The sequence below is a fragment of the Zootoca vivipara genome, chromosome 6, assembly GCF_965207765.1.
Source record: "Zootoca vivipara chromosome 6, rZooViv2.hap1.1, whole genome shotgun sequence".
NCBI lineage: Eukaryota > Metazoa > Chordata > Lepidosauria > Squamata > Lacertidae > Zootoca > Zootoca vivipara.
The window spans coordinates 90,084,003-90,109,332 of NC_142589.1; the positions used below are offsets into that span (position 1 = coordinate 90,084,003).

At 49.2% G+C, this 25,330-nt stretch overlaps 1 protein-coding gene across 6 annotated transcripts in view; it reads left to right on the forward strand.

The window, feature by feature from the left end:
* The window catches only part of RFX2 (regulatory factor X2), a 51,509-nt gene extending 26,881 nt beyond the window's left edge, over positions 1-24,628 (forward strand). For 2 of the 6 annotated variants that reach the window (XM_060275361.2, XM_088672989.1), the window contains exons 6-18: positions 1,481-1,555; positions 4,948-5,129; positions 6,777-6,896; positions 7,863-7,978; positions 10,709-10,827; positions 13,085-13,200; positions 14,886-15,037; positions 16,195-16,292; positions 18,539-18,688; positions 21,406-21,614; positions 21,741-21,894; positions 23,202-23,244; positions 23,917-24,628. In XM_060275361.2, the coding sequence (XP_060131344.2) occupies positions 1,481-1,555; positions 4,948-5,129; positions 6,777-6,896; positions 7,863-7,978; positions 10,709-10,827; positions 13,085-13,200; positions 14,886-15,037; positions 16,195-16,292; positions 18,539-18,688; positions 21,406-21,614; positions 21,741-21,894; positions 23,202-23,244; positions 23,917-24,026 (1,644 nt within the window). In that variant the 3' untranslated portion in view covers positions 24,027-24,628. Of the gene's footprint in view, positions 1-1,480; positions 1,556-4,947; positions 5,130-6,776; positions 6,897-7,862; positions 7,979-10,708; positions 10,828-13,084; positions 13,201-14,840; positions 15,038-16,194; positions 16,293-18,538; positions 18,689-21,405; positions 21,615-21,740; positions 21,895-23,201; positions 23,245-23,916 lie in introns of all 6 variants that reach the window. The other 4 variants (XM_060275360.2, XM_088672988.1, XM_088672990.1 and 1 more) reach the window with 3 other exon arrangements.
* Positions 24,629-25,330: the final 702 nt, after the last annotated feature.

Sequence of the window (25,330 nt, forward strand, 5' to 3'; positions counted from 1 at the left end):
GCCTTTGGCTGGACTTAACCATCCTGGGGTCCTTTACCTTTACCTAATTGGAGAACAAAACATACTGCAGAGGGGGAGGAAGCTGGGAGGCAGCCCCACTCACTGTGCCAGTTGCAAGTAAGAAAGGAGGCTGGTTGGTTCTGCCTAGGGGCTAATCAGAGTTCATAGAATCATAGAAGAGTAGTTGAAAGGCATTGCATAACCCCCTGCAATGCAGGAATCTCAGCTCAAGCATCCATGACAGATGGCCATCCAACCTCTGCTTAAAAACGTCCAAGGGAGGAGAGTTCATCACCTTCCGAGGGAGACCGTTCCAATGTTGAACAGCTCTTACTGTGATGTTTAGTCGGAATCTCCTTTCTTGTAACTTGAAGCCCTTGGCTCGAGACCTGCCCTCCAGAGCAGGAGAAAATAAGCTTGCTCCATTTTCCACGCGGCAGCCCTTGAGATATTGGAAGATGGCTCTCATATCTTCTCTCAGTCTCCTCTTTTCCAGGCTAAACATACCCAGCTCCTTCAACCGTTCCTCATCAGGCTTGCTTCCCAGACCCTTGATCACCTCAATCGCCCTCCTCTGCACACCTTCTAGCTTGTCAACATCCTTCTTAAACTGTGGTGCCCAGAACTGGACACAGTATTCCAGGTGGGGTCTGACCAAGGCAGAATAGAGTGGTACTATGCCCTGATCTGGACTCTATACTTCTGTAAATAGCTTTTTCTGCCGCTGCAACACACAGTTCAAGTTGGGGGGCCAGTGCCCCATTCACCTAGTGGATCAGCCTCCACTGGGAGCAAAAAGTTGGGCATCTCTGCCGCAGTAGATAAATAGACATTTGGGGCTCAGGTGTGTGTTGGGGTGGGCCTAAAAGCAACTCTTCTGTCTCGCTTGCAGTGTTGCCAGACTTTGCATTTACATCCCAGTGCATTGAGCCTTTTATATACCTCCCCTCGAGAAGGGAAAAATAAAAGGCTTTAAAGCTGTGCAGATTGGACTGCTTTGAGGAAAAGTTGATGGAGCTGAGCAGTACCTAAGAAGAGAAGGCTTAAGGGAGGGATGGTGGCAGATGAACCCATTGAAATGAATGAGCATGGCCAATTTAGGTCCATTAATTCCAATGGGTCCGAGTAAACCCTTTCTGCTTTCAACCCCCAAGTATTCACTGTGTTTTGATATGTGACTTTTAAATCAATGAGGGGATAGACACCTGATAAACCTATATTTGCAGCGCAAGGGGCTGTTTCTTTCTCTTTCGCACCCACTCCGCCCCCCCCCAAAACCACCTGCACTTTGTGGCTTCTTTTGCATGCCTCCCCCCCCCCAATGTAACATTCATGCTTTCCTGCGCCTGATCCCACGCCCCACTTTGCCTGTTTGAGGGACGGGCTTCACAGTGGCTCAGGCGGGTCCCCACCCCCCGGCTGTTTGTCTGATTTCCCTTCTTTTTTTCTCTCTTTGGCCCTGCCGCCGCCCCTTTTCCAGCTTGAAATGGCGATTGAAAACCTCCAAAAAAATGAAGGCATAACGTCGCACAAAAGCAGCTTGCTGAACAGCCATGTAAGTTTGCCTCCCGCCGGCCCGGCCCCTCCGTAGACACCAAGCACCCTGTTTTCCGGCTTCTGTGCACTTTTCAGAATCCCATTTACTGCAGCGAAGCACAAGCCGAGCATCTTGTGGCACTTGAAAAGCAAGCACGTGTTTCTCCCTGCGTCACCGCCCCCCCCCCCGGTTGCCAGGAGCAAACCTCTGCCCTGTAAACGATTCATTAAATCAGTGGTTCCCAATTAGCTAAGTACTGCAGACCCCGCTATTTTCCCGAAAGCCAAACCATGCAGCCCCTGCTTTTGAAAATGTTGACATTTCTAGGGTAGTTTTTGTTGCACAAATGGTGCAACAGACCTCCTGGTATCCGCAGATCCACCAATTAAATGTGTTCCCCGGTTTTGAGCTTGTGAGGGACACACATCATGAGGCAAGGCAAGGGGGAGGGTTTTTTGGAGGGCAGCAGAGACAGATAGACTGCAGGTGGTCAGAAAGGACAACACTACCTGCTGGGAAGCTTCCCCCCTCCCAAAATGCAATATAGGAACATTGTACCTAATCAGATCCATCTACCCCAGTATTGTCTGCACTGACTGGCAGCCGCTCTGCGGGGTTTTGGGCAGAGCAGGTCATACAATCGTAGAACTGTAGAGTTCGAAGGACCCTCAGGGGGGGGGTCATCTAGCCCAGCCCCTTGCAATGCAGGAATCTTTTGCTTGGCGTGGGACTCGAACCCACAACCCTGGCATTAGGAGCCTCCCGCTCCACCGGCTGAGCTATCCCACATGCAGATGCTGAGGACCTTCCATGTGTGAATTTGGCCGCCGAGCTGCAGTTTCTCCCCTATAAACGAAGCCCCCTGTTTTAGCCCCTGTGGTTCCGAACAAACGGCTGATTTAAAAGGAAATGGTGGGGTGCTTCCATGGACAAGCCAGGCTGTTGAATCATTTAGCTCAGTGTTGCCTGCACTGGCTGGCAGCGGCTCTCTGGGGTTCCATGTAGGGGTCTCCCTCTCAACCTTCCTGGGGATCCCAAGGGTTGAAATCCTGGACCTTCTGCGTGTGTGAGATGGCAGGCCGCCTCCAACACAGCAATGGCCAAGCTGCCCATTGACTCCCACAAACATTAAGCCTGGGGCATATTAACTCATTTGTATGTGCTGCTAGGTACCAATCAATTACTTGCACCAGGGGCGTTGGTGGCGCTGTGGTCTAAACCACTGAGCCTCTTGGGATTGCCAATCAGGAGGTCGGTGGTTCGAATCCCCGCGACGGGGTGAACTCCCATTGCTCTGTCCCAGCTCCTGCCAACCTAGAAGTTTGAAAGCACATCAGCGCAAGTAGATAAATAGGTACCACTGCGACAGGAAGGTAAACAGCATTTCCGTGCGCTCTGGTTTCCGTCACGGTGTCCCGTTGTGCCAGAAGCAGTTTAGTCCTGCTGGCCACATGACCCGGAAAGCTGTCTGTGGACAAACGCCGGCTCCCTCGGCCTGAGCAGTTAAATCCTTTGACTGGACTTAACTGTCCAGGGGTCCTTTACCTTTACCTTTTTTTAAAATTACTTGTACCCCACCCATCTGAAAGGGTTGCCCCAGCACCTTTGGACAGCTTCCAACATACAGTGGTGCCTCGCTTAACGAATGCCTTGCTTAACGAAATTTCCACTTAACGAAAGGATTTTTCAAGCGGAGCTTGCCTCGCTAGACGAATTCATTTTATGAAAAATTCGTCTAGTGAATCGCGGTTTCCCATAGGAATGCATTGAAATTCAATTAATGCGTTCCTTTGGGCAAAAAAAAAAATTCAAAAAAAATTAAATGCATTCCTATGGGATTCGCTAGACAAATTTTTCGTTATAAGAAAAGACCCGTGGAACAAATTAAATTCGTCTAGCGAGGCACCACTGTAATAAAAATGCAGCAAATAATAGTAATATTCTTATTTATTCCCCAACCACTCTGGGTGGCTTCCAACAGAATAGAAAAACAGCAAACATCAAACATTTAAAACTTCCCAGCTGCATTCAGATGTCTCTGGAAAGTTGCGTAGTTGTTTATCTCCTTTGATATCTGATGGGAGGGCGTTCCACAGGGCGGGCGCCACCACCGAGAAGGCCCTCTGCCTGGTTCCCTGCAACCTCACTTCCCTCAGGGAGGGAACCGCCAGAAGGCCCTCGGAGCTGGACCTCAGTACCCAGGCTGGACAATAGGGATGGAGTCGCTCCTTCGGGTCTACAGGGCCTGGGCCGCTTAGGACTTTAAAGGTCAACACCAACACTTTGAATTGTGCTGGGAAAGGTACTGGGAGCTAATGTAGATCCTTAGGACTGGTGTTACATGGTCCCAGCAGTTGCTCCCAGTCCCCGCCTGGCAACCGCATTCTGGATTAGTTGCAGCTTCCGAGTCACCTTCAGAGCTTTGCTTCTGGTCAACTGCTGCTTCGAGAAATGTGCCCCTTATCCGCAGCCTTCCTTGTCTTCAGTTGCAGCAGATCTTCCTCTGCTTGACTCCTCTTTCTGCCCTGCCCTGAAGTGGTGCCTCTTCTTGCTACCTGCTGCCAAGTTAACTGCATGCTCACACCCCTTCACAGAGCTCTTGGCAGCCTCTCTCAGTTGTTGGGTTCGGGGGAGAAAGAGCAGGGAGCAACACAACAGTTGGGGGGGGGCAGGAAAGAGCTGGAGTGTATTCCAGCGTGTGTGTTATCAAGCAGACTCCGAACTTAGGTCTGTCTGAAGCCGTCCAACACTCGCCAGCACGTTTCCTGGCAAAGCAGCTCCCGGCAGGGTTCAGGTCCTGTGCTTCATGAGTTGGGGGGCAGGAGTCTTTCCCTGAATGGTTTCATGGGCCCAGTTAGATGCCCCGGTAAGGGATTGAACCTTCTGCATTCAAGATCGCACTTGCTCCACTGCGGTTTTCCCACGACAAATTCAGGTCTTGCCTCTTGCACTACAACAACAACCAAAATCGGCCTTTCTAACCATTTGGGGGGCTTACGGTCAGACCGTAGTAGAATTTATTTTATTGCATGAAACTTATACACCGCTCAAAGCAGTTTGCAAAAGATGACACCTGCCTTTTGTGGATTTGCTTGGTGGTAAGGGGAGAGGTTCATGGAATCGAATTGTTGGATCATAGAATTGTAGCCTTGGGAGGGCCCCTGTGGATCATCTATCCCAACCCCCTGCAATGCAGGGATATGCAGCTGTCCCATATGGGGATTGAACCTGCAACCTTGGGGTCACCAGCACCACACTCTAACCAACTGAGCTATCCTAGTGCTCTCTTTTATGTTTGATTTCAATTGATGTGTGTGAACGAACAGGGCCCAGAATGCAAAATCCTCTTAATTCCTCTTTTTCCCCCCTTCTCTCCCTTAAAAATAAATAAATAAAAATTAAATCTTCAGCTTCAGTGGCTGCTGGACAACTACGAGACGGCCGAAGGGGTCAGCCTGCCCCGGAGCTCTCTCTATAACCATTACCTGCGCCACTGCCAAGAGCACAAGCTGGACCCCGTGAACGCCGCGTCTTTCGGGAAGCTGATTCGCTCCGTCTTCATGGGACTGAGGACACGCCGGCTTGGCACAAGGTTTGCAAGGAGGGCGGGGTTGCGGCAGAGGAGGCTTACTTCCCAAGCCTGTGCAACCCCCATTGTCTCTAGGCAGGGCCGCGAAAGAGCCTATGAGAGCTGCAGAAAGGCAGTATTTGCAGTGCCCAGCTCGGTGGACCCGATTATCTGACTCGGCATAAGGCTGCTTCCGGCGTTCTTATTTAAAACCAGCCCTTTGTTTTTGGAGCCTGAGGACTAGAATCCTGCTAGAGTGGGGAGGGTTAAGGAAGGACAATAGCTTATTATTATTATTATTATTATTATTATTATTATTATTATTTGTTATTTATACCCTGCCCATCTGGCTGGGTTTCCCCAGTCACTCTGGGCAGCTCCCAATAGAATATTAAAAACACAATAAAACATCAAACATTAAAAGCCTCCCTAAACAGGGCTGCCTTCCGATGTCTTCTACAAGTCAGGTCGTTGTTTATTTCCTTGACATCTGGTGGGAGGGCGTTCCACAGGGCGGGCGTCACCGTTGAGAAGGCCCTCTGGCTTGTTCCCTGTAACCTCGCTTCTCGCAGGGAGGGAACCGCCAGAAGACTCTCGGAGCTGGACCTCAGTGTCTGGGCTGAATGATGGGGGTATTGATGCTCCTTCAGGTACAGTGGAACTTCGGTTTATGAACACCTCGGTTTACGAATTTTCGGTTTACAAACGCCGCGGACCCATCTGGAAGGGATTAATTCACTTTCCATGGGAAAGTTCACTTCAGTTTATGAACAGACTTCCGGACCCAATTACACTCATACTTCGGGTTAAGTACGCTTCAGATTGAGTACTCCACGGACCCGTCTAGAATGGATTAATCCACTTTCCATTACTTTCAATGGGAAAGTTTGCTTCAGTTTATGAACGCCTCAATTTATGAACAGACTTCCGGAACCAATTGTGGTCATAAACCAAGGTACCACTGTATACTGGGCCGAGGCCGTTTAGGGCTTTAAAGGTCAGCACCAACACTTCGAATTGTGCTCAGAAACGTACTGGGAGCTAATGTAGGTCTTTCAGGACTGGTGCTATATGGTCTCGGCAGCCGCTCCCAATCCCCAGTCTAGCTGCCGCATTCTGGATTAGTTGTAGTTTCCGGGTCACCTTCAAAGGTAGAGCGCATTGCAGTAGTCCGTCCAAGCGGGAGATAACCAGAGCATGCACCACTCTGGAGATACAGTCCATGGGCAGGGAGGCTCTCACCCGGCATATTGGAAGAAAGCACTTGCTCTGCCTCTCCTGTCCAAAACACCAGGTAGCACCGGAAGCTCCCTCCTGATTGAAATTCTGGAGAGCACCTGCCAGCCAGTGAAAGCAATGCCAATCAACATGGACCTACGGGGTCTGACTTGGTATAGCAGAACTTTCTACGAAGGGTGCTCGGGAGTCTTAAAACGCAGAGCCACGGCGATATGAAAACCCTAGACCAGGCATCCCCAAACTGCGGCCCTCCAGGTGTTTTGGCCTCCAACTCCCATGATCCCTAGCTAAGAGGACCAGTGGTCAGGGATGATGGGAATTGTAGTCCAAAACATCTGGAGGGCCGAAGTTTGGGGATGCCTGCCCTAGACTTTCAAGTTGCTGGTTGGGTTGTTGTCGTTGTTTTTACTTAACCGATCTTCTCCCTCTCAGGGGAAATTCCAAATACCATTACTATGGTATCCGCCTCAAGCCGGACTCCCCGCTCAACCGCTTGCAGGAAGATACTCAGTATTTGGCGATGAGGCAGCAGCCCATCCACCAGAAACAAAGGTATTTGATTTTCCAAAATATAAACATACAACAAAACCATTTCCAAATCTAATTACTGAGATTACTCTGAATCTCCTGGCTTCTCCCCATCTCTTCCATGGGTCCTGTTTTCAACTGCATATCGATACTTCTCCAATCTTCCGTCTTCCTAGATTATGGTATCTATACGTTCTGTTAACATTACAAGTGTGGTCTAAACCACTGAGCCTCTTGGGCTTGCCGATCAGAAGGTCAGCGGTTCAAATCCCCGCAACGGGAGGAGCTCCCGTTGCTCAGTCCCAGCTCCTGCCAACGTAGCAGTTTGAAAGCACGTCAAAGTGCAAGTAGATAAATAGGTACTGTTCTGGCAGGAAGGTAAACGGCATTTCCGTGCGCTGCTCTGGTTCGCCAGAAGCGGCTTAGTCATGCTGGCCACATGACCTGGAAGCTGTACGCCGTCTCTCTCAGCCAGTAAAGCAAGATGAAACCAACTTTTATTTTAGAGGGGGATTGGGGAATGAATAAAGAAACAAAACAAAACTCTGGTGTGTTTTTTTGTATGTTCCTGGTTGTAGCCACTGGCCAAGAAGACGGCATCTCCACTAAATTGGCTGAGCTCGCATTTTAACCAGAACCTTTACCTAATTTGCTTTTGCTCAGAAGCAGCGCTCAAACCAAGTTGCAGCCGTCGTTCAAAATACACCCTTCGGATGTTGCCGTTTCCCCAACCGAACAACATGTGCTTGAGGTGTCTAAAAACGTGTGCGTTGGCAAAAAACGGCATACAGAAATGCGCTACGCTAGCTATGCTTGCAAACAATTTAAAAAGTGTGCGTCATTAGGAGAAATGCAAGCTCATAATGCCACAACAGATGTCTGCAGTGACTTTAAAAAAGGAGAGAAATAACCCAAAGCGATGAGGAGATTTGGAGCAGTGTTGAAGAAATGGAAGTCTCGGTTTGACGCTTTTGTCCCTCCCGACTGTAGGTACAGGCCTTCGCAGAAGTTGGACGGCCTGGCGGAGGCCGGTTCAAACAGCAGCCTACACTCCACGCCCGAGCAATCTGTTGCTGCGCAGAGCCAGCACCACCAGCAGTTCATTGGTGAGGAGCTATCTAATGCCAAGGTTGCAGGTTCAATCCCTGTATGGGGCAGCTGCATATTTGTGCATTGCGGGAGGGTCAGACTCGATGATCCTCAGGGGTCCCTTCCAACTCTGTTAGGAAATCAGTAATGATGTGTGTGCGTGTGTCTCTGTGTGTCTGTATAAATAAATACATGTGCATGTATACAGTGCCGGATTTACATATAAGCTAAACAAGCTATAGCTTAGGGCCTCACTCTCTTGGAGGCCCCCCAAAAAATTAAAGGAAAAAAACCTGGATGTACATTTCCAAAATATACAATTAAAAATGAATAAAATAAAACATACATAATGCAACAGTGTTGTCTACTCTCCTATTATGTAAATAATGGGCCCCGCCTGCTCCCTAAAGTGTCACTGGTTTGCTAATTTCTTTATATAGGGTGCCTACATTATGCAGCTCCTGCCAACCTAGCAGTTCGAAAGTACATCAAAGTGCAAGTTGATAAACAGGTACCGCTCCAGCAGGAAGGTAAACGGCGTTTCCGTGCGCTGCTCCACTTCGCCAGAAGCGGCTTTGTCATGCTGGCCACATGACCCGGAAGCTGTACGCCAGCTCCCTCGGCCAGTAAAGCAAGATGAGCGCCGTAACCCCAGAGTCATCTGCAACTGGACCTAATGGTCAGGGGTCCCTTTACCCTTTACCTTTACCTCTGCAAGGACTGGTTGCACGGCAGCATGTGCAAATGGCTTTATTAGGTCCATAGATTACCATATAGCATATATTCAACACAAAAAACAGCAGCAATTTGTTGTAGACAAAGGACAACTGGACACATAAAGGGCCCCATTACCTTCAGTAGCTTAGGGCCTCATCAAACCTAAATCCGGCCCTGCATGTATAAATTGTATGTGTGTGACAGTGGTCTATTTATATGCACACACACACAAACAATCCAAGTGCGGCCTACAACAAAACGTTGCAGTATATTCTTGTCAGCCAGCCATGCTCCTTTCTAGGACATTCATTTCCCATTCAGTCTATTTTTCCATGGCTTAGTCCTTTCTGGGCTGCAGGGGTGCCCTTCCCTCAATTAAAGGTAAAGGACCCCTGACAGTTAAGTCCAGTCGCGAATGACTCTGGGGTTGCGGCGCCCATCTTGTTTTACTGGCCGAGGGAGCCGACGTTTGTCCTTAGACAGTTTTTCCGGGTCATGTGGCCAGCATGACTAAGCCGCTTCCGGCGAAACCAGAGCAGCGCATGGAAATGCCGTTTGCCTTCCTGCCAGAGCGGTACTTATTTATCTACTTGCCCTGGTGTGCTTTCGAACTGCTGGGTTGGCAGGAGCAGGGACTGAGCAACAGGAGCTCACTCCGTCGTGGGGATTTGAACTGCCGACCTTCCGATCGGCAAGCCCAGGGCTTAGTGGTTTAGACCACAGCGCCACCCGTGTCCCTTCCCTCAATTAGACCCCCCCCCCAAAAAATATCAGGGATAGGGAACCTTTTTTGCCTGGAGGATGATGGAAGTTGTTGTTCAGATACAGCGGTAGTTGGACCCAGTGGCCCAGTGATGGCTTCCCACATTCCTGTTTAAACCCACACTTTATTTAGACCCTTGAGGCTGTAATCTTGTTTTGTTTTGGGGGGGGGAAAAGGGCCATAAATTAATTGCTAGAGCACGTCGCCTTTGCGCAGAAGGCCCCAGGCTCAACCCCGGGGGGAGCTGGGAAAGAATCCTTTAAGAAAACCAGGAGAAGTGTGTTTAGCACAGATGGAACGATGGCCGGGCTTTAAGATGGCAGCCCTAGCAGTGAGGACTAGCAATTTGCTTCATCCTTAGGGGGGAAAGCAAATGCATCCATGGTAGAGCATCAGTCCCCGGCGTCTCCAGGGTAGCATTCCTGCCTGAAAACCCGGAGACCGGCTGCCAGTCAGTGTTGACGTTACTGAGCTAGATGGACCCAACAGTTTAGCTTGTTTTAAGGCACCTTTTATGTATTTCTAAGGAGCAGCCGGCTTCTTCCTGGCTTAGGGAGGGAGGCGTGATGCTCACACACGCAACGCCAGGACACTGTGATGTCATACATGCAACAACACACACACCCGTCACCCTCGCAAGCTGACGCCTCTGGCCCTATTATTACACACACACACACACACAACCTTTTTTTGGTAGTAATTCTTACGAGTCCCCTTTTGAGGGAAGTTTCCAGTATTCTCTGGGCAAATATACTGTATAGATAGAGGCACCTCTCTTCTCAATTGCATTCAAACTTGGGGGGGGGGGGGACGTTAATATGAGATGTCCGGAGGGTGGCAACATGAGAACGGGGCCTTCTCTGCAGTGGCTCCCCATCTGTTGAATGCTCTCCCCAGGGAAGTTTGCCTGGCACCTTCATTACACACCTTTGGGCGACAGGCAAAAACGTTCCTTTTTAACCAGGCAGGCCTTCGGTTGATTTGATTGACATCCTATGCCCTTTTACAACGTGGAGGGTTTTTTTTTGGGGGGGGGGGTGTTATTGGGTTGTTGTCTTTATTTTGATTATATACTTTGTGGCTTTATATTTTGATTTTGTTCTGTGAACCGCCCTGAGACCTCTGGCTATAGGGCGGCATATAAATTCAATCAATCAAAATAATAATAATAAGAAGAATTGTCGTGTCCCCCCCCCCCCAAAAAAATAATCCACCAGATGCCACTATTTTCTTCCTTTCTGCTAACGTTTTTCTCCCTGCCCTGCAGACGTCACCCACATCCTCCCTGCATTCCCAGCCCTCGATCTGGAAAACGTGCTCCTGCAGGAGGGAATCGAGGCGAGCGACGTCAAGACTCTTCAGGTCCTCTACAGGCGGCATTGCGAGGTGATTGTAAAGCAGCTTTATCAATCTCCAGTGAATGACAATTACAAAGAGAGAGAGAGAGAAGGATGCAAAAACAATCCCCCTAGGGCAGATCAGTCGGGTTAAGTTTGCCAAAGGCGGTTGCCATTCTTTAGGGTTGTCCGTAAAGGGTGCCATATTTCAACAAAACCGTCTACATACCGTATCTTTATGTGTATAAGACGCCCCCTATTTGGGGGAACTTCAAGTTAAGAAAACACCCCTCACCACTACCCGTGTCTTAAGACGAGCCCCAATTTAAAATCTAATTTTTTGGTTAAAGAACCTAGTCTTATACATGGAAAAATACGGTAATTTGTATTATTCAATGCATGTTTCACTTCACTTTTAATTTGTATACTGCTTCCAAAAGCTGTTCGCAAACCGGAGCACTCGCTTCCAGGTTTGCAGTGTTCGGGAGCCAAAACGTCCAAGTAGCAAGGCGTTCAAGATCCAAAGTACAACTGTATTACTATACACTTTACAAGCCGAAAGAACAACAAAGATTGTGTATGTTATAACAACGATCTCTTTATAAAAATGTGATCTCTCGGATAGTTTTCCTAATGCACCAGTAGACCATACGTTCGGTTTCTAAAAGAGAAATACACAGAAGTTCCAATGCTTTCCAGTTCTGCGCCACCAGGGACGTTTCTTGGTTGGGTGGGGGCTGCCAGGGTAACTGCCGTGGGCACATTTGGGGGGGGGTGCTCCCGCCACCCTCCCCAAACCTGCCCCTCCACCGTTTTGCGAGACTGGGATCTGATCCTTGCAAGGTGTCACGGTCCGGTCGGCGGGAGTCAGGACCAGAGGCAAGATGGTGGTGAAGAAGCAGGGTCGAAGGCAGAGGCGAAGGTCCACGGGGCACGAAGCAAGGCGAAGGCAAAGCGAGGGTCCAGGAACAAGAATCAAGGCGAAGGTCCACGGGGCAGGAGCAAGGCGAAGGCGAAGCAATGTTCCAAGGAGCAAGGAGCAAGGCGAAGGATCCAGGAACAAGAAGCAAGGCAAAGGTCCACGGGGCAGGAGCAAGGCGAAGGCGAAGCAATGGTCCAAGGAGCAAGGAGCAAGGCGAAGGATCCAGGAACAAGAAGCAAGGCAAAGGTCCACGGGGCAGGAGCAAGGCGAAGGCGAGGCAGGGGTCCAAGAAGCACGGCAGCAACAAGGCAAGGGTCCAAGGAACAGGAGGCCAGATGCAACCAGGCAGGGATAGCGTTGCTGTGGCAAAGAGCTGAAGGGAAATGCTGGGCTTTTATCCCTCCCAGCTCCTGCCACCAGGTGCAGTGAGATCTCAAGTGGCCTCACCTGTGTGGCCACGCCTTGCTTCTCCAGCACAAGTTGAGGCATGCCCCAGTCCTGCAAAGCACTATAGGCCCCAGAGCCTGACTCCTGCCCATACTCCTGACAGCCGCCATGAGGATGCAGCAGCCATGCCACTCAGGGCGGGTACCGCAACCAGCAGCGGTGAGGGCTGGGCAAACGCGGTCGGCTCAGTTCGTCCTCCGCACTTCACACTGCCGCAGGTGCTTGTGCGCACACACGAACACACGCCCCTGTCCCAAGCGCTATGGAAACATGCCCCGCTGCTGTGTGCCACTGGTAGGTGCGAGGCGGCGGCCATCTTGAGGCCTAGTGGCCTGGGAGGCCCAAGCTTTTAATGTTTAATAGATTATTGTATTTTACTGTTCTGTTGGAAGCCACCCAGAGTGGCTGGGGAAACACAACCAGATGGGCGGGGTATAAATACCAGTAATAAATTGTTATTGTATTATTATACAGGTGAAACCCGGAAAATTAGAATATCGTCGAAAAGGGCATTTATTTCAGTAATGCAACTTAAAAGACGAAACCAGTATATGAGATAGATGCATGACATGCAAAGCAAGATATGTCAAGCCTTTGTTTGTTGTAATTGTAATTATTTGTCATTAGGCGGGTCAATTATAAATGGAATGTAATTAATGAAATGTAATAGTGATGCTTATTTTTGTTTATTTTTGTATTATTGTAACTATTTGTTTTATTACTGTGGAATTTCCAAAAGAAAGCATTTGTAAAAATTAAAAAAAAGTTGCATTACTGAAATAAATGCACTTTTTGACGATATTTACATTTTCTGAGTTTCACCTGTATTGCTCCGTGCCGACTTGTGGCACCGGCAGCGACTCCCGCTGGGTTCTGGCCAGGGATCTCTGGCTCCTTTTGCTACGCTACATTTCCAGGGGTCCCTCTCTCTCCCCAGGCCAACGTGGATGTCGTGATGAGCCTGCAGTTCCCTTACATCGAGAAGCTATGGCAGTCCTTCTGGAATTCGGAGTCTCACTCGAGCGAGTCGGCCTCTGCTGCTGTCCCTTCCAGGTAAAACGCCACGCTGCGCAACCTCCTAGCAACAACAGCAGCAGCAGCAAAATAATGTTGTTGGAAATTCTACACATTAAAGAAGGGTAGATTCCCTACTTCATCCCACAGTCAAAAACTGACAGCCATTTCTAGGGATTGTGTGCCTCCTGAGCAAAGGGAAACCCAACACTGTAAGAACTTGATCGATAAGCAGTTCATCATCTCCCCACCCCCTCAATCAATAAGGAAACTGAAACTTCCCGGCTGAAGTTTGCAAAATGCTTCTATTTTGCATCATGTGTCCTGGCAGCCATGACCTCAGCTGGCCATGGGAATCCCCACCCTTGGCCTTAAAAGTGTGTTGGCAGAATGAGCGAATCGTTACATTGCTGCTCTGTGCAATACGGTTATATATACTATATTTTTACAACCTCATGTTTCTGCAGCTTAGTTAGACGAGCTTTGGCCTGAAAACAAAGGAATGAACTGTCACTTCCAAATCTTTTTTTGGGGAAAGGTAACCCCAAAATCAGTAAATCGTTTTTTTGTCTATGTAACCGTATAATGCATTATGTAATTATGCATGATAGTCATAATTGTGTATTATAATACAGGAAAAACAGAGCTTGCAGTTTTTCTAAGACATGTACAACACTTTGTACATAGTACATCATATATAATTTTTAAATTAAATTTTCTGTTTTACAATTTAAAATACTCATTTAAACATCCTTAAGATATCAGTGACCCCCCTTCTTCTCTTTCCATGGTTCATTTTGCATATCATAAATCCCTGCATATTTTACAAAATCTAAACCATTCAGTATTTATTCCATTATGGCACCCATCAAAACTTATTTACACTGTTGAATTTATCTTAATGCTGCCAATGATTTCACATAGTACATCACTTTTTATGGCTTAGAATAAATCAAGGTTGTGTATGGTTTCAGTATTTCTGAAAAGTTCTTGAAGTCACATTACATGTACAGTGATTCCAACTTTTCATTCGGGGTGACCTCTTTTTTTTGCAACTGTGAAGAATTACTCCCTTTTTCAGTGTTTCAGTTCACCCCTTTATGATACAGGAAATTAGTTTTTTTGGTGGGGAGTCAAAAAGTTGCAGTCCTAATGTGCAAACTGTTTTGCAAGGATATCATCGCAGGTGTGGCTTGTCATTGTGAACCCCCTTCCTCCCTCGCTCCAGCACTTGCTCAAATAGCCACCTGGCACCCCTAACTTGATCTGCTCTGTTGTCCTGCCTTCATGGGACGCGGGTGGTGCTGTGGTCAAAACCACTGAGCCCCTTGGCGGTTCGAATCCCCACGACGGGGTGAGCTCTCGTTGCTCCATCCCAGCTCCTGCCAACCTAGCAGTTTGAAAGCATGCCAGTGGAAGTAGATAAATAGGTACCGCTGCGGCGGGAAGGTAAACGGTCCGTTTCCGTGTGCTCTGGTTTCCGTCACGTTGCGCCAGAAGCGGTTTAGTCCTGCTGGCCACATGACCCGGAAAGCCATCTGCGGACAAACGCTGGCTTCCTCGGCTGAAATGCGAGATGAGCGCCGCAAGCCCATAGTCGCCTTTGACTGGACTTAACCACCCAGGGGTCCTTTACCTGCCTTCCTCCACCCCGAGTGCCCCCCCGTTTCAAATTTCAGAAGCCAAGAGGCTGCTGACCCTCACCCTTGTCCCTCCCCGTGCAGCAAAGAGCCCCGCGACGCCCTCGTCCCGAGGCACAAGCTGATCGCCATGTGCAAATACATCCCCATCATGAAATGGATGCGGGGCTGCGACCACATCTTGTACCAGACGCTTGTGGAGATCCTCATCCCAGATGTTCTCCGGCCTGTTCCCAGTGAGTACATAGGGGGGGGGAGGATGCCGCTAAATCCATCTCTCTCCCCATCTCTCTCTCCTTCCCTCCCCCTTTCTCTCAAGGCTCCCTCTTGCTCTTTTCATCTGCTTAAAGTGCCTAAATTATTGTCACCCTGTACAAGGGACATTAAGGGGGCAGAGCATCAGCCTTGCATCATCATTTATTTATTTATACCCCACCCACCTGGCTGGGTTTCCCCAGCCACTCTGGGAGGCTTCCAACCGAATATTAAAAACACAACACAGCATCAAACATTTAAAAAACTTCCCTGAAACAGGGCCACCTTCAGATGTGTTTTAAAAGTAAGATAGTTGCTTATAGTTGCCTTGACATCTGCTGGGAGGGCGTTCCACAGGGCGGGAGCCACCACCAAGAAGGCCCTCTGCCTGGTTCCCTGTAACCTCACTTTTTGCAGCGAGGGAACCGCCAGAAGGCCCTCGGCGCATGCACAACACCCCAATCCTCAGGATACCTGGGGCGGGATCGGGGGTGTAGTAACCTCCTGCCTGAAACCTTGGAGAGCTGCTGCCAGTCAGAGTGGACAGTACTGAGCTAGGTGGTCCCCATTGGACTGAGTATATAATAAGAGAGCTTCCATATAAGAGATCCTGGATAACTCAGTTGGCTAGAGCGTGGTGCTGATGATGCCAAGGTTGCGGCTTCGATCCCCGTATGGAACAGCTGCATATTCCTGCATTGCAGAAATGATCCCTTCCAAATTGGTCTGACCCTCTTTTAAGCCCGTCCCTCACTCTTCTGGAAGCAAATTCCATAGTTTAACTCTGTGCTGTGTGAAGAAGTAAAATGCTGCTGGTGATTTTCTCTTTTCTTTTTCTTTCTTTCTTTTTTTCTGTGAAGGAATGAATGGGTTCGCTGCCCCCCCCCCGCCCTGCCCTGCATTATTCAGAAGGATTCTATATCTCTTATTCTTCTCTTGTGACTTCACTGGCAGGCAGTACCCTGGCCTTGTTTCCTCCCTTGCTAATCATTGATCTCCTGCAGATTTTGTTTAATTGGGAGAAACTTTAGAATATAACGAGAGCCGGGGGGGGGGGATGTGGGGTGCTGTGAAGGTCTTGCCAGCCTGACGAGGCTGTTCCGTCTACATCTCGCTTTGTTCCCCTCCCCCCCCGCAGGCACGTTGACCCAGGCCATCCGCAACTTCGCCAAAAGTTTGGAAGGGTGGCTAATAAACGCCATGAGCGACTTCCCCCAGCAGATCGTCCAGACAAAGGTAAGCAGTCTGAACAGCTCTGGGGCAGCTGCGCTTGGAACCGATCCCTGGGTCCTCATAGCCTAGCCACAGTTATCCAAACCAAAAAACAGTTTTTTACACAAACACACACACACTTATTTTCATAAAACCATAGTCATATCAGTACTTTTATGGGGTTCCCTGAACCCCCAGACTTCCCTCCACCCCTCCCTTGGCTTCCAAAGTTCATCTTCCTCTTTTAACTGCATCTAATTGCATTTACCCAAATTGTTATACTTCATTTTTGCCCTTTGTTGTTTTAAATTACAAGTGTTATGTAAATCCTGCTTACGTTTGTAGACTTTTGCAGTGTTCTTTAATATATTCTATAAAGTTATGCCATTCTCTATTAAATTTGTTATCTTCTTGGTGCCTGATCTTCCCGTTCAGCCTTGCCATCTCCGCATAGTCCGTCCTCTTCATTACCTATTCCTCTTTCAATGGGGCTCTTTCTTCTTTCCATCCCTGGGCATATAGTATTCCTGCCGCTGTTGTCGCATACATAAACAGTACTTTCTTGTCCTTCGGTAATTCTTCTCCTACTAAACCTAATAAAAAGGCCTCTGGTGTTTTTTTAATAAAAGCTATTTTAAACATTTTTTCCCCAGTTCATTATAAATCATTTCCCAGAAGGCCTTAGCTATTTTACAAGTCCACCACATATGATGAAATGTTACACTTCCAACACATATGTTGGTCATGTTTTTATACATTTTTGCTAGTCTTGTTGGACCGGCAGCACAAATTTCCATCAGGCACCCAACACACACACAAAAGCAGCGGGGGACAACCACAAAACACACTTTTCTCCTTGTTTACACGCAGGACCAGAGGCTTAGTCACTAGTTCTTATCTAGTATAAAGCGGCGATTCCTTTCTGAATCTCCCTTTGTTGAATAACTTTAACATGGTGGTTGCCAATTAGCTAAGTACCGCAGACCCCCCTGTTTTCCAAAATCCAAGCCATGGACTTTTGAAAATGTCGATGTCTCTATGGTAGTTTTTGCGAATGGTGCCATTGACTCCTTGGGTGGGCCACCAGTTGGGAACCAGTGACTTCACAGGTGCGAAAACAGAATACAGTGGTACCTCTACTTACGAATTTAATGCGTTCCAAACGCACATTTGTAAGTAGAAAAAAATTGTAAGTCGAATCCCATAGGAATGCATTGGGAGAAAAAATTCGTAAGTAGAAAAAATCCTATCTAAAAATTCGTAAGTAGAAAAAATCCTATCTAAACCGCATCCAAGATGGCGGACAGAGCTCCATTCGTAAGTAGAAACATTCATAAGTAGAGTTATTCGTAAGTAGAGGTACCACTGTAAGGGGATTTGCAATGATACAACAAAGTGTTCCCTGCCTGGATACGAAAGGTGAAGGAGAGGAGAGGAGACTTTGATTTTGAAAGAAGAAGGTGGTTTAATGTGGCTTTGGGCGGTTTGTTTTAAGTGTGGAAACCGAGCACATTCCGTCCTTATATAATTTGGGTACCTGTTGTGCCTGACATTGCCTGTCATTTAAGTGCTTAATAGACACATATGCCTAACATGCCTAATTTCACACCCAACCCCAGTTTTCCAACAGCACAGTTTCCTCCAACCCACATTTTGTGTGCACCTGTGCAGGCACACAAACGTCCCTGCAGGTTGGCCTTCGATGCACTGTGTGTGGGGCTGCCCTTGAAGACTGTTCAGAAAATGCAGTTGGCACAGAAATGCAGTTGCTGGATTGCTAACTGCTGACAATTCACCCAATAAGAAAGTCAATAGGAGCCAAACTTACAGTTGTGGGGGTCACATGTCCCACTGATCGTAGGATCACTCCTCCCTGCCCTCTTAAGGAAGCTAAATTTGGTATTCAGTAATGTAGACTGTTTCCCTTCCCGCCGAAGCGGTACCTATTTATCTACTTGCGCTGGCATGCTTTGGAACTGCTAGGTTGGCAGGAGCTAGGAACGAGCAACGGGAGCTCACCCCGTCGCAGGGATTCAAACCGCCGACCTTCCGATCGGCAAGCCCAAGAGGCTCAGTGGTTTAGACCACAGCGCCCCCCCCCATATTTTTATATTTACCTTTATACAAATTTAATAAACAAATGAAGCACAACTCCCATGTCTGTTGCATTTCATCCGCTCTCTGCTTCACGTTCTCAGTTTGGCCTCACTTTATTTCTCCCCCCCTCTCTCTCTTCCCCAATCCCTACTACCACATCCCAAACACACCAGGTGGGTGTGGTGAGCGCCTTTGCACAGACTCTCCGCAGGTACACCTCCCTCAACCACCTGGCGCAGGCAGCTCGCGCCGTCCTCCAGAACACCTCGCAGATCAACCAGATGCTCAGCGACCTCAACCGGGTGGATTTTGCTAACGTCCAGGTGAGCCAGCAGCATCATAGAATCGTAGTGCTAGAAGGGGCCCCAACGGTCATCCAGCCCAACCCCCTGCAATGGACTCCTGGATCCTTTGCTGTCACTTGAGGCTCAAGTGGACTCAGTGGCCCAGAGTGCCTCCCATCAGCTTGGGCTGGTGGCCCAGCTACACCCCTATCTGGACAGGGATATCCTAACTACTGTCGCCTGTGCTCTGGTAACTTCAAGGTTAGATTACTGCAATGTGTTACACGTAGGGCTGCCTCTGAAGATGGTTCAGAATCTTCAGCTGGTGCAGAATTCAGCGGCCAGGTTGCTCACTGGGTGGCAAGATGGTTTGAGCACATTGCACTAATCTTGGTCCGACGGCACTGGCTACCAATTAGTTTCTGGGCCCAATTCAAAGTGCTGGTTCTGACCTATAAAGCCTTAAATGGCTCAGGACCGCAAGACCTCAAGGACCGCCTCTTTCCTTTTTAACCAGGCCTTTAGTTGGTCTGACTGACATCCTATACCGTTTTTAAATGTGTTTGTTTGTTTTGTGGGGAGGGGGCTATTGGGTTGTTTATATTTTCATTATGTATTTTGATTTTATTCTGTGAACTGCCCTGAGACCCCTGGGTATAGGGCAGTATATAAATTCAATAGATCATCATCATCTCGGCTTTAAAAAGTCCATGACAGGTGGCCCCCCCAACCATAGCTGCCAAGTTTTCCCTTTTCTCGCGAGGAAGCCTATTCAGCATAATGGAAAATCCCTTAAAAAAAGAGATAACTTGGAAGCTATGCCCCCAACCTTGGCCACACATCCTTTTGCGCAAGGTGCCTAGTGCTGTGCCTGGAAGTCTTCCGGGACTTCCTTATTGCCTTGTCAAGCCCCTTTCTGAGCAGTTCATAGAATCATAGAGTTGGAAGAGACCACAAGGGCCATCCAGTCCAACCCCCTGCCAAGCAGGAAACACCATCAAAGCATCCTTGACATATGCCTGTCAAGCCTCTGCTTAAAGACCTCCAAAGAAGGAGACTCCACCACACTTCTTGGCAGCAAATTCCACTGCCGAACAGCTGTTACTGTCAGGAAGTTCTTCCTAATGTTTAGGTGGAATCTTGACAGCAGGATTTCCCAAACTTGAGTCTCTTGCTGTTTTGGGAGAGCGACTCCCGTCATCCTTGACCTGTTGTCCAGCATCATTACAAAATGTCCTGAGAGGTGTGCGCAGCTGAAAAACAGAACAACCCGACAGGCTTGCCGTCTAAAAGGCATGACTCAGAAGGTGCTCCTGATGTGCATAAATTAAGCCCCCCCCCCAAAGCAGGACAAGAGGTCACAGCCCTCTCCAACAATTCTTTCCAAACAACTGGCATCGAGAGGTAGACTGCTTCATGTTGGATATGTGACTGTAAGGTTTCAATCTGAAAAAAAAAACCAAATTTCTGACATCTTAAAGGTAAGCTGCTTCTGCATACGCAGGTTCAGCTTGCTTTTCCTTGTCTCCTCCTTTTCCCCTTTTGTTTTGATGCTCCATCACTGGGGCTCCCCCATGCTGGCAGAGCCGAGCACCCATGCATGAACATAACCAGCTTAGGACCCTTGTACCTACGGGACCACCTCTCCTGGTATGCACCACAGAGGACCTTACGGTCTTCAAATAATAACATCCTCAGGATCCCGGGCCTCAGGGAGATTAGGCTGGCCTCGACCAGGGCCAGGGCCTTTTTGGCCTTGGCCCCGGCCTGGTGGAACGCTCTGCCACGAGAGATCACGGCCCTGCAGGATTTGACGTCTTTCTGCAGGGCCTGTAAGACATTGTTCTGCCAGGCCTTTGGTCAGAGCTCAGCCTGACTCCTCTTCCCTTTTTGTATAAGAACTAATACGAAAGAGGCCTCCCAGCATTCTCACAGGCCCATCCATATAAGATCAGCGTAAACAGCTGGGCCTGATGAGCATTTACTGTTCCCAACCCAAATCCTGCGGAAAGCCATCTAATTCAGATTTTAATTTGTGAGCTGAGAGGGTTAATAGCTCAGCAATCGTCCTGGATCACGGGGCCTGTTCTCATAAAAACAGGAAGTAAACAGGAAGTACCTGTGTGTACAGGAAGTGCCTGTGTGTGCTGTTGTAAACTTTCTGTTATATGGGACTATATGTTTTTTATTCTGTCTGTGTCGCAGTTCCAGCCGAGGATGGAGTTGAACTCTCCTGGCTGTGAGCTGCCCTAAGCAATAAATCTCTTTGTTTTAATGAAAAAGGGAGTGGACCTGAGTTATTTCACAGGCACGGAAAGTTTCCGCTGCTACGGACTGTTATCTGAACTTGGGAGAAAAGTTTCTGGACGTTTTTAAAACAGAAACTGACATTTGTGACGGAGCGTACTGGGCGAGTGTTTCGCAAGTGTCTGGAACACAGCTAAAGTGGTTCGTAGGCAGATAGATTCCTCTGCTATCCTTCTGTCTCACAAAGCTGTGTTATCGATAATTGCCAATTAGACAATTGGACAATCTAACATAATTTTTATCCTGACTTGTTTTTAAGAGGTGATTTAATTATGGTTTGATTTTATATCATTGTTTATATTTGATGTTAGCCGCCCTCAGCCCGGTCTTGGACGGGGAGGGTGGGATACAAGTAAAAGTTTATTATTTATTATTATTTATTATATGTACCTCCCTCCCTCTTTCCCTCCCTCCCTCCCTCTCTCTCTCCCTCTCTTTCCCTGGCCCAGGAGCAAGCCTCGTGGGTGTGCCAGTGCGAGGAGGGCCTGGTGCAGAAACTGGAGCAGGATTTCAAGCTGACCCTCCAGCAGCAGAGCTCTTTGGACCAGTGGGCCAGCTGGCTGGACAACGTGGTGACCCAGGTCCTGAAGCACCACGAGGGAGGAGCCGGCTTCCCCAAGGCAGCCAGGCAATTCTTGCTGAAGTGGTCCTTCTACAGGTCAGGCCCTCTTGCCACCCGGGGTTAAAACCCCGGCTGCTTCCCTTCCGACCCCCTGCGTGCTGCGGCAACTCTGCATCGCGTTGATAGCGATTTTTGTGTGTGTTGTGCTTTGTCCCTCTACAGCTCCATGGTGATCCGAGACCTCACCCTGCGCAGCGCGGCCAGCTTTGGCTCCTTTCACCTGATCCGCCTGCTGTACGACGAGTACATGTTCTACCTGGTGGAGCATCGCGTGGCTCAAGCGACGGGGGAGACGCCCATCGCCGTGATGGGAGAGGTGAGGGCCACCTAAGCTGCGGATTGAGCCTCCTCCGAGGGGAGCCAAAGGCACGGAAGCTGCTCCGAGTGCAGCCACAGGGCTGCACAAACCCAGAGGGTCATTGTTGTTGGCATTGCTATTGCTATTATTAAACCGCTGAGCCTCTTGGGCTTGCCGATCGGAAGGTCGGTGGTTTGAATCCCCGTGACAGAGCGAGCTCCCGTTGCTCTGTCCCAGCTCCTGCCAACCTAGCAGTTCGAAAGCACGTCCAAGTGCACGTAGATAAATAGGTACCACTGTGGCGGGAAGGTAAACAGCGTTTCCATGCGCTCTGGTTTCCGTCACGGTGTCCTGTTGCGCCAGAAGTGGTTTAGTCCTGCTGGCCACATAACCCGGAAAGCTGTCTGTGGACACACGCCGGCTCCCTCGGCCTGAAAGCGAGATGAGCGCTACAACCCCGTAGTCGCCTTTGGCTGGACTTAACCGTCCAGGGGTCTTTTACCTTATTTTACCTTTACATAGCCGCCCCCCCCCCAAACAATGGATCAAAATAAATGCTGGTAGCTTTGTGTAATAAAATTGGCTTATTAGAATTGTCGGTTGGTAAAATAAAAAAACGGATTGGGAGATAATTTGTGAGGGAGCCCCCCGTGATTTTGACTGCCAAGGGTCTCAGAGATCAAGCTGCTTGGCTTCAGGAAGTCCTGAAAATATTATTATTATTATTATTATTATTATTATTATTATTATTATTTAGTATTTGTACCCCGCTCATCCGGCTGGGTTTCCCCAGCCACTGTGGGTAGCTTCCAACAAAGATTAAAATACATTAAAAAGTACAGTGGTACCTCGCAAGACGAATGCCCTGCAAGACGAATTTTTCACAAGACGAATGCGTATTGCGATCTGACGGTGACTCGCAAGACGAATTCGTTTTGCGAAAAATTCGTCTTGCGAATCACGGTTTCCCATAGGAATGCATTGAAATTTAATTAATGCGTTCCTATGGGCAAAAAAAAAAAAGAAATTTCAATGCATTCCTATGGGAAACCGCAATTCGCGAGACGAATTTTTCGCAAAATGAATTGACTCGCAGAACGAATTAAATTCGTCTTGCGAGGCACCACTGTACGCAGGACCCAAATTGCTCAGGGCGTTTGTGCATCACAACAAGAGCTGTGACCCGCGAGCAGCTTTGGACGCTCCACAGCTCGGGGGGGGGGGTTAACAAGGCAGCGGTGGGGAATTGATGAGCAAAGTGGGGGAGGGGCGGTTTCTCCAGATTCACTCACAACCAAATGCCACCCGCCCGTTTTCTCTTGCAGTTCAGCGACCTGGCCTCCATGTCCCCAGCCTTGATCGATAAAGGTATTTCTTGCCTCAGATCACCTCTCACTTTGCTCCTTTCCGGTCATGGGCCCGGTAGGGAGGGGGTTGGGGCTGAGTTGATTAAATATGTGTACCCCGCTTCTCCAACAACAAAGGCCGAGCTCGAAGCAGCTCACAAGAACTGCAGCGCCCTTGACGGACAACCGCTATAATGTCAGACACAATAGCATATAGAATTGTGGGGTTGTAGAGTTGGAAGGCACCCCCAAGGGTCCTCTAGTCCAACCCTCAACAATACAGGGCAAACAACCAATCCATGAAAGCAATTAATACAAGTCATAGTAACTATTGCCAGGATGCTTCCCGGTCACAACAAAAAGCGGGTTAGCTGTTGGCTATCCAGTGCATTGCTTCTCAATTCACAATACATGAATTATAGACACTTGCAGAAAACGATACATTGATAAACCATTTGGGGTGGGTGGGGCCGTTGGGTCATTGGTGGCTGGTAGGAGGAAAGGGGGGTGGCAGCTGCAGGGTCTTGCAACCCGAACCCTGTGGCTTGTATTCAGCTATGCTCAACTCGGAGCGAACCTGCTAGAATGAGTGGACCTAAGTCAGCCGTGTCCATTCATTCCGGTGGGTCTGCTCCGAGTCGCGACTCCTGCTGGATGCAGCCCTGTGACTTCTGCCTCTCCTCTCTCCCCGCAGACGACATCAGCGACCTGGGCAGCGAGGCGGAGGCAGACTCCCGATGCGCCGGCGAGCCCCTCGTGAAGCGCGAACGCAGCGATCCCGGCCCCTCGCTGCAAGAGATCTAAGAGTTGGCACAGCGGGAGACGCCCAACTCCCGTCGCGTTCCAACTCCGGAAGCAAAAGTTTCCAAAGCTTTCTGGAAACCCCAAAGGCTGGGTTTCCACCTCCTCCACAATCCGAGTGCCTCTTAGCTCCTCTTAACGTTTACTTGTCTTCACAGACGTGGTCCCTGGCAGCTGCCTGATCGGCTGCGCGGGCAGAAGATGGCCCAGTCGCGGCAAAGGGAATCAGCGGCCGGCTCTTCCTTGCCAATGGGGGGATGCCTGGCCCTTCTGCGCTGAACGTGGAGCTTTCTGTCTGTCTATCTGTCTGTCTGTCTCAGTTCCCCTCTCCCTCATATCCCCGTGCTCTTGGCCTTAACTGACTCTTTGAATGGATTGCGGAACCTTCGGAGACCGGGTGCTTGGTTGGCTGTGACAGCTCCAAACCCAGCCGTCTCCTCCAGGGTTCCCTAGATTACCACTGTGATGAATCTCTGCTTGCCTCCCCGAAAGACCCCTTTCCTTTCCACTGCACCTCGTGGGGAGGCAGAGGTGGGGGGCGTCTGGTCTGCCCCCCCCCCCGTGCTTCCCCCTACTTGCCAAATAAATTTACAATGTGGCACCCAGCCTGTCGCGGTTCTTCTTTTAAACTGCTCCGTGGTGGAAGGGCTTTCCTCCGCCCCGCTGGCCGGGTGTCCATATGCGCCCCCTTCTGTGCACTGAGCTGCAAGTGAGACAGGTGCCGTTCTTAGAATCATAGAATCCTAGAGTTGGAAGAGACCACAAGGGCCATCCAGTCCAACCCCCTGCCAAGCAGGAAACGCCATCAAAGCATTCTTGACCTATGGCTGTCAAGCCTCTGCTTAAAGACCTCCAAAGAAGGAGACTCCACCACACTCCTTGGCAGCAAATTCCACTGTCGAACAGCTCTTACTGTCAGGAAGTTCTTCCTAATGTTCTTGGGGGTCCCGCAACCAGCTTGGGCTTAGCGCATCAAAGCTGGGAATTGTGCAGTTTTTAAAGTGAGGGTCTTGGCAGCTGAGCAGAGGGCGGGGCACTCTGGTTGCTGTCGGTCCTGCTTTGAAGGGAAAGGCAACACCCACTGGGGGTATCGGGGAGAGAGTTGGACATGAGAAGAGAGGAGAGATTGAAGAGGAGAAAGGTGCCTGGTGGCGGTTGGAGGATGGATGGCAGCTAACAGATTGAGGTTGAATCCTGACAAGACAGAAGTACTGTCTTGGGAGGACAGGGGGTGGGTGGGGGTGGAGGACTCCCTGGTCCTGAATGGAGTCACTGCCTCTGAAGGACCAGGTGCGCAGCCTGGGAAT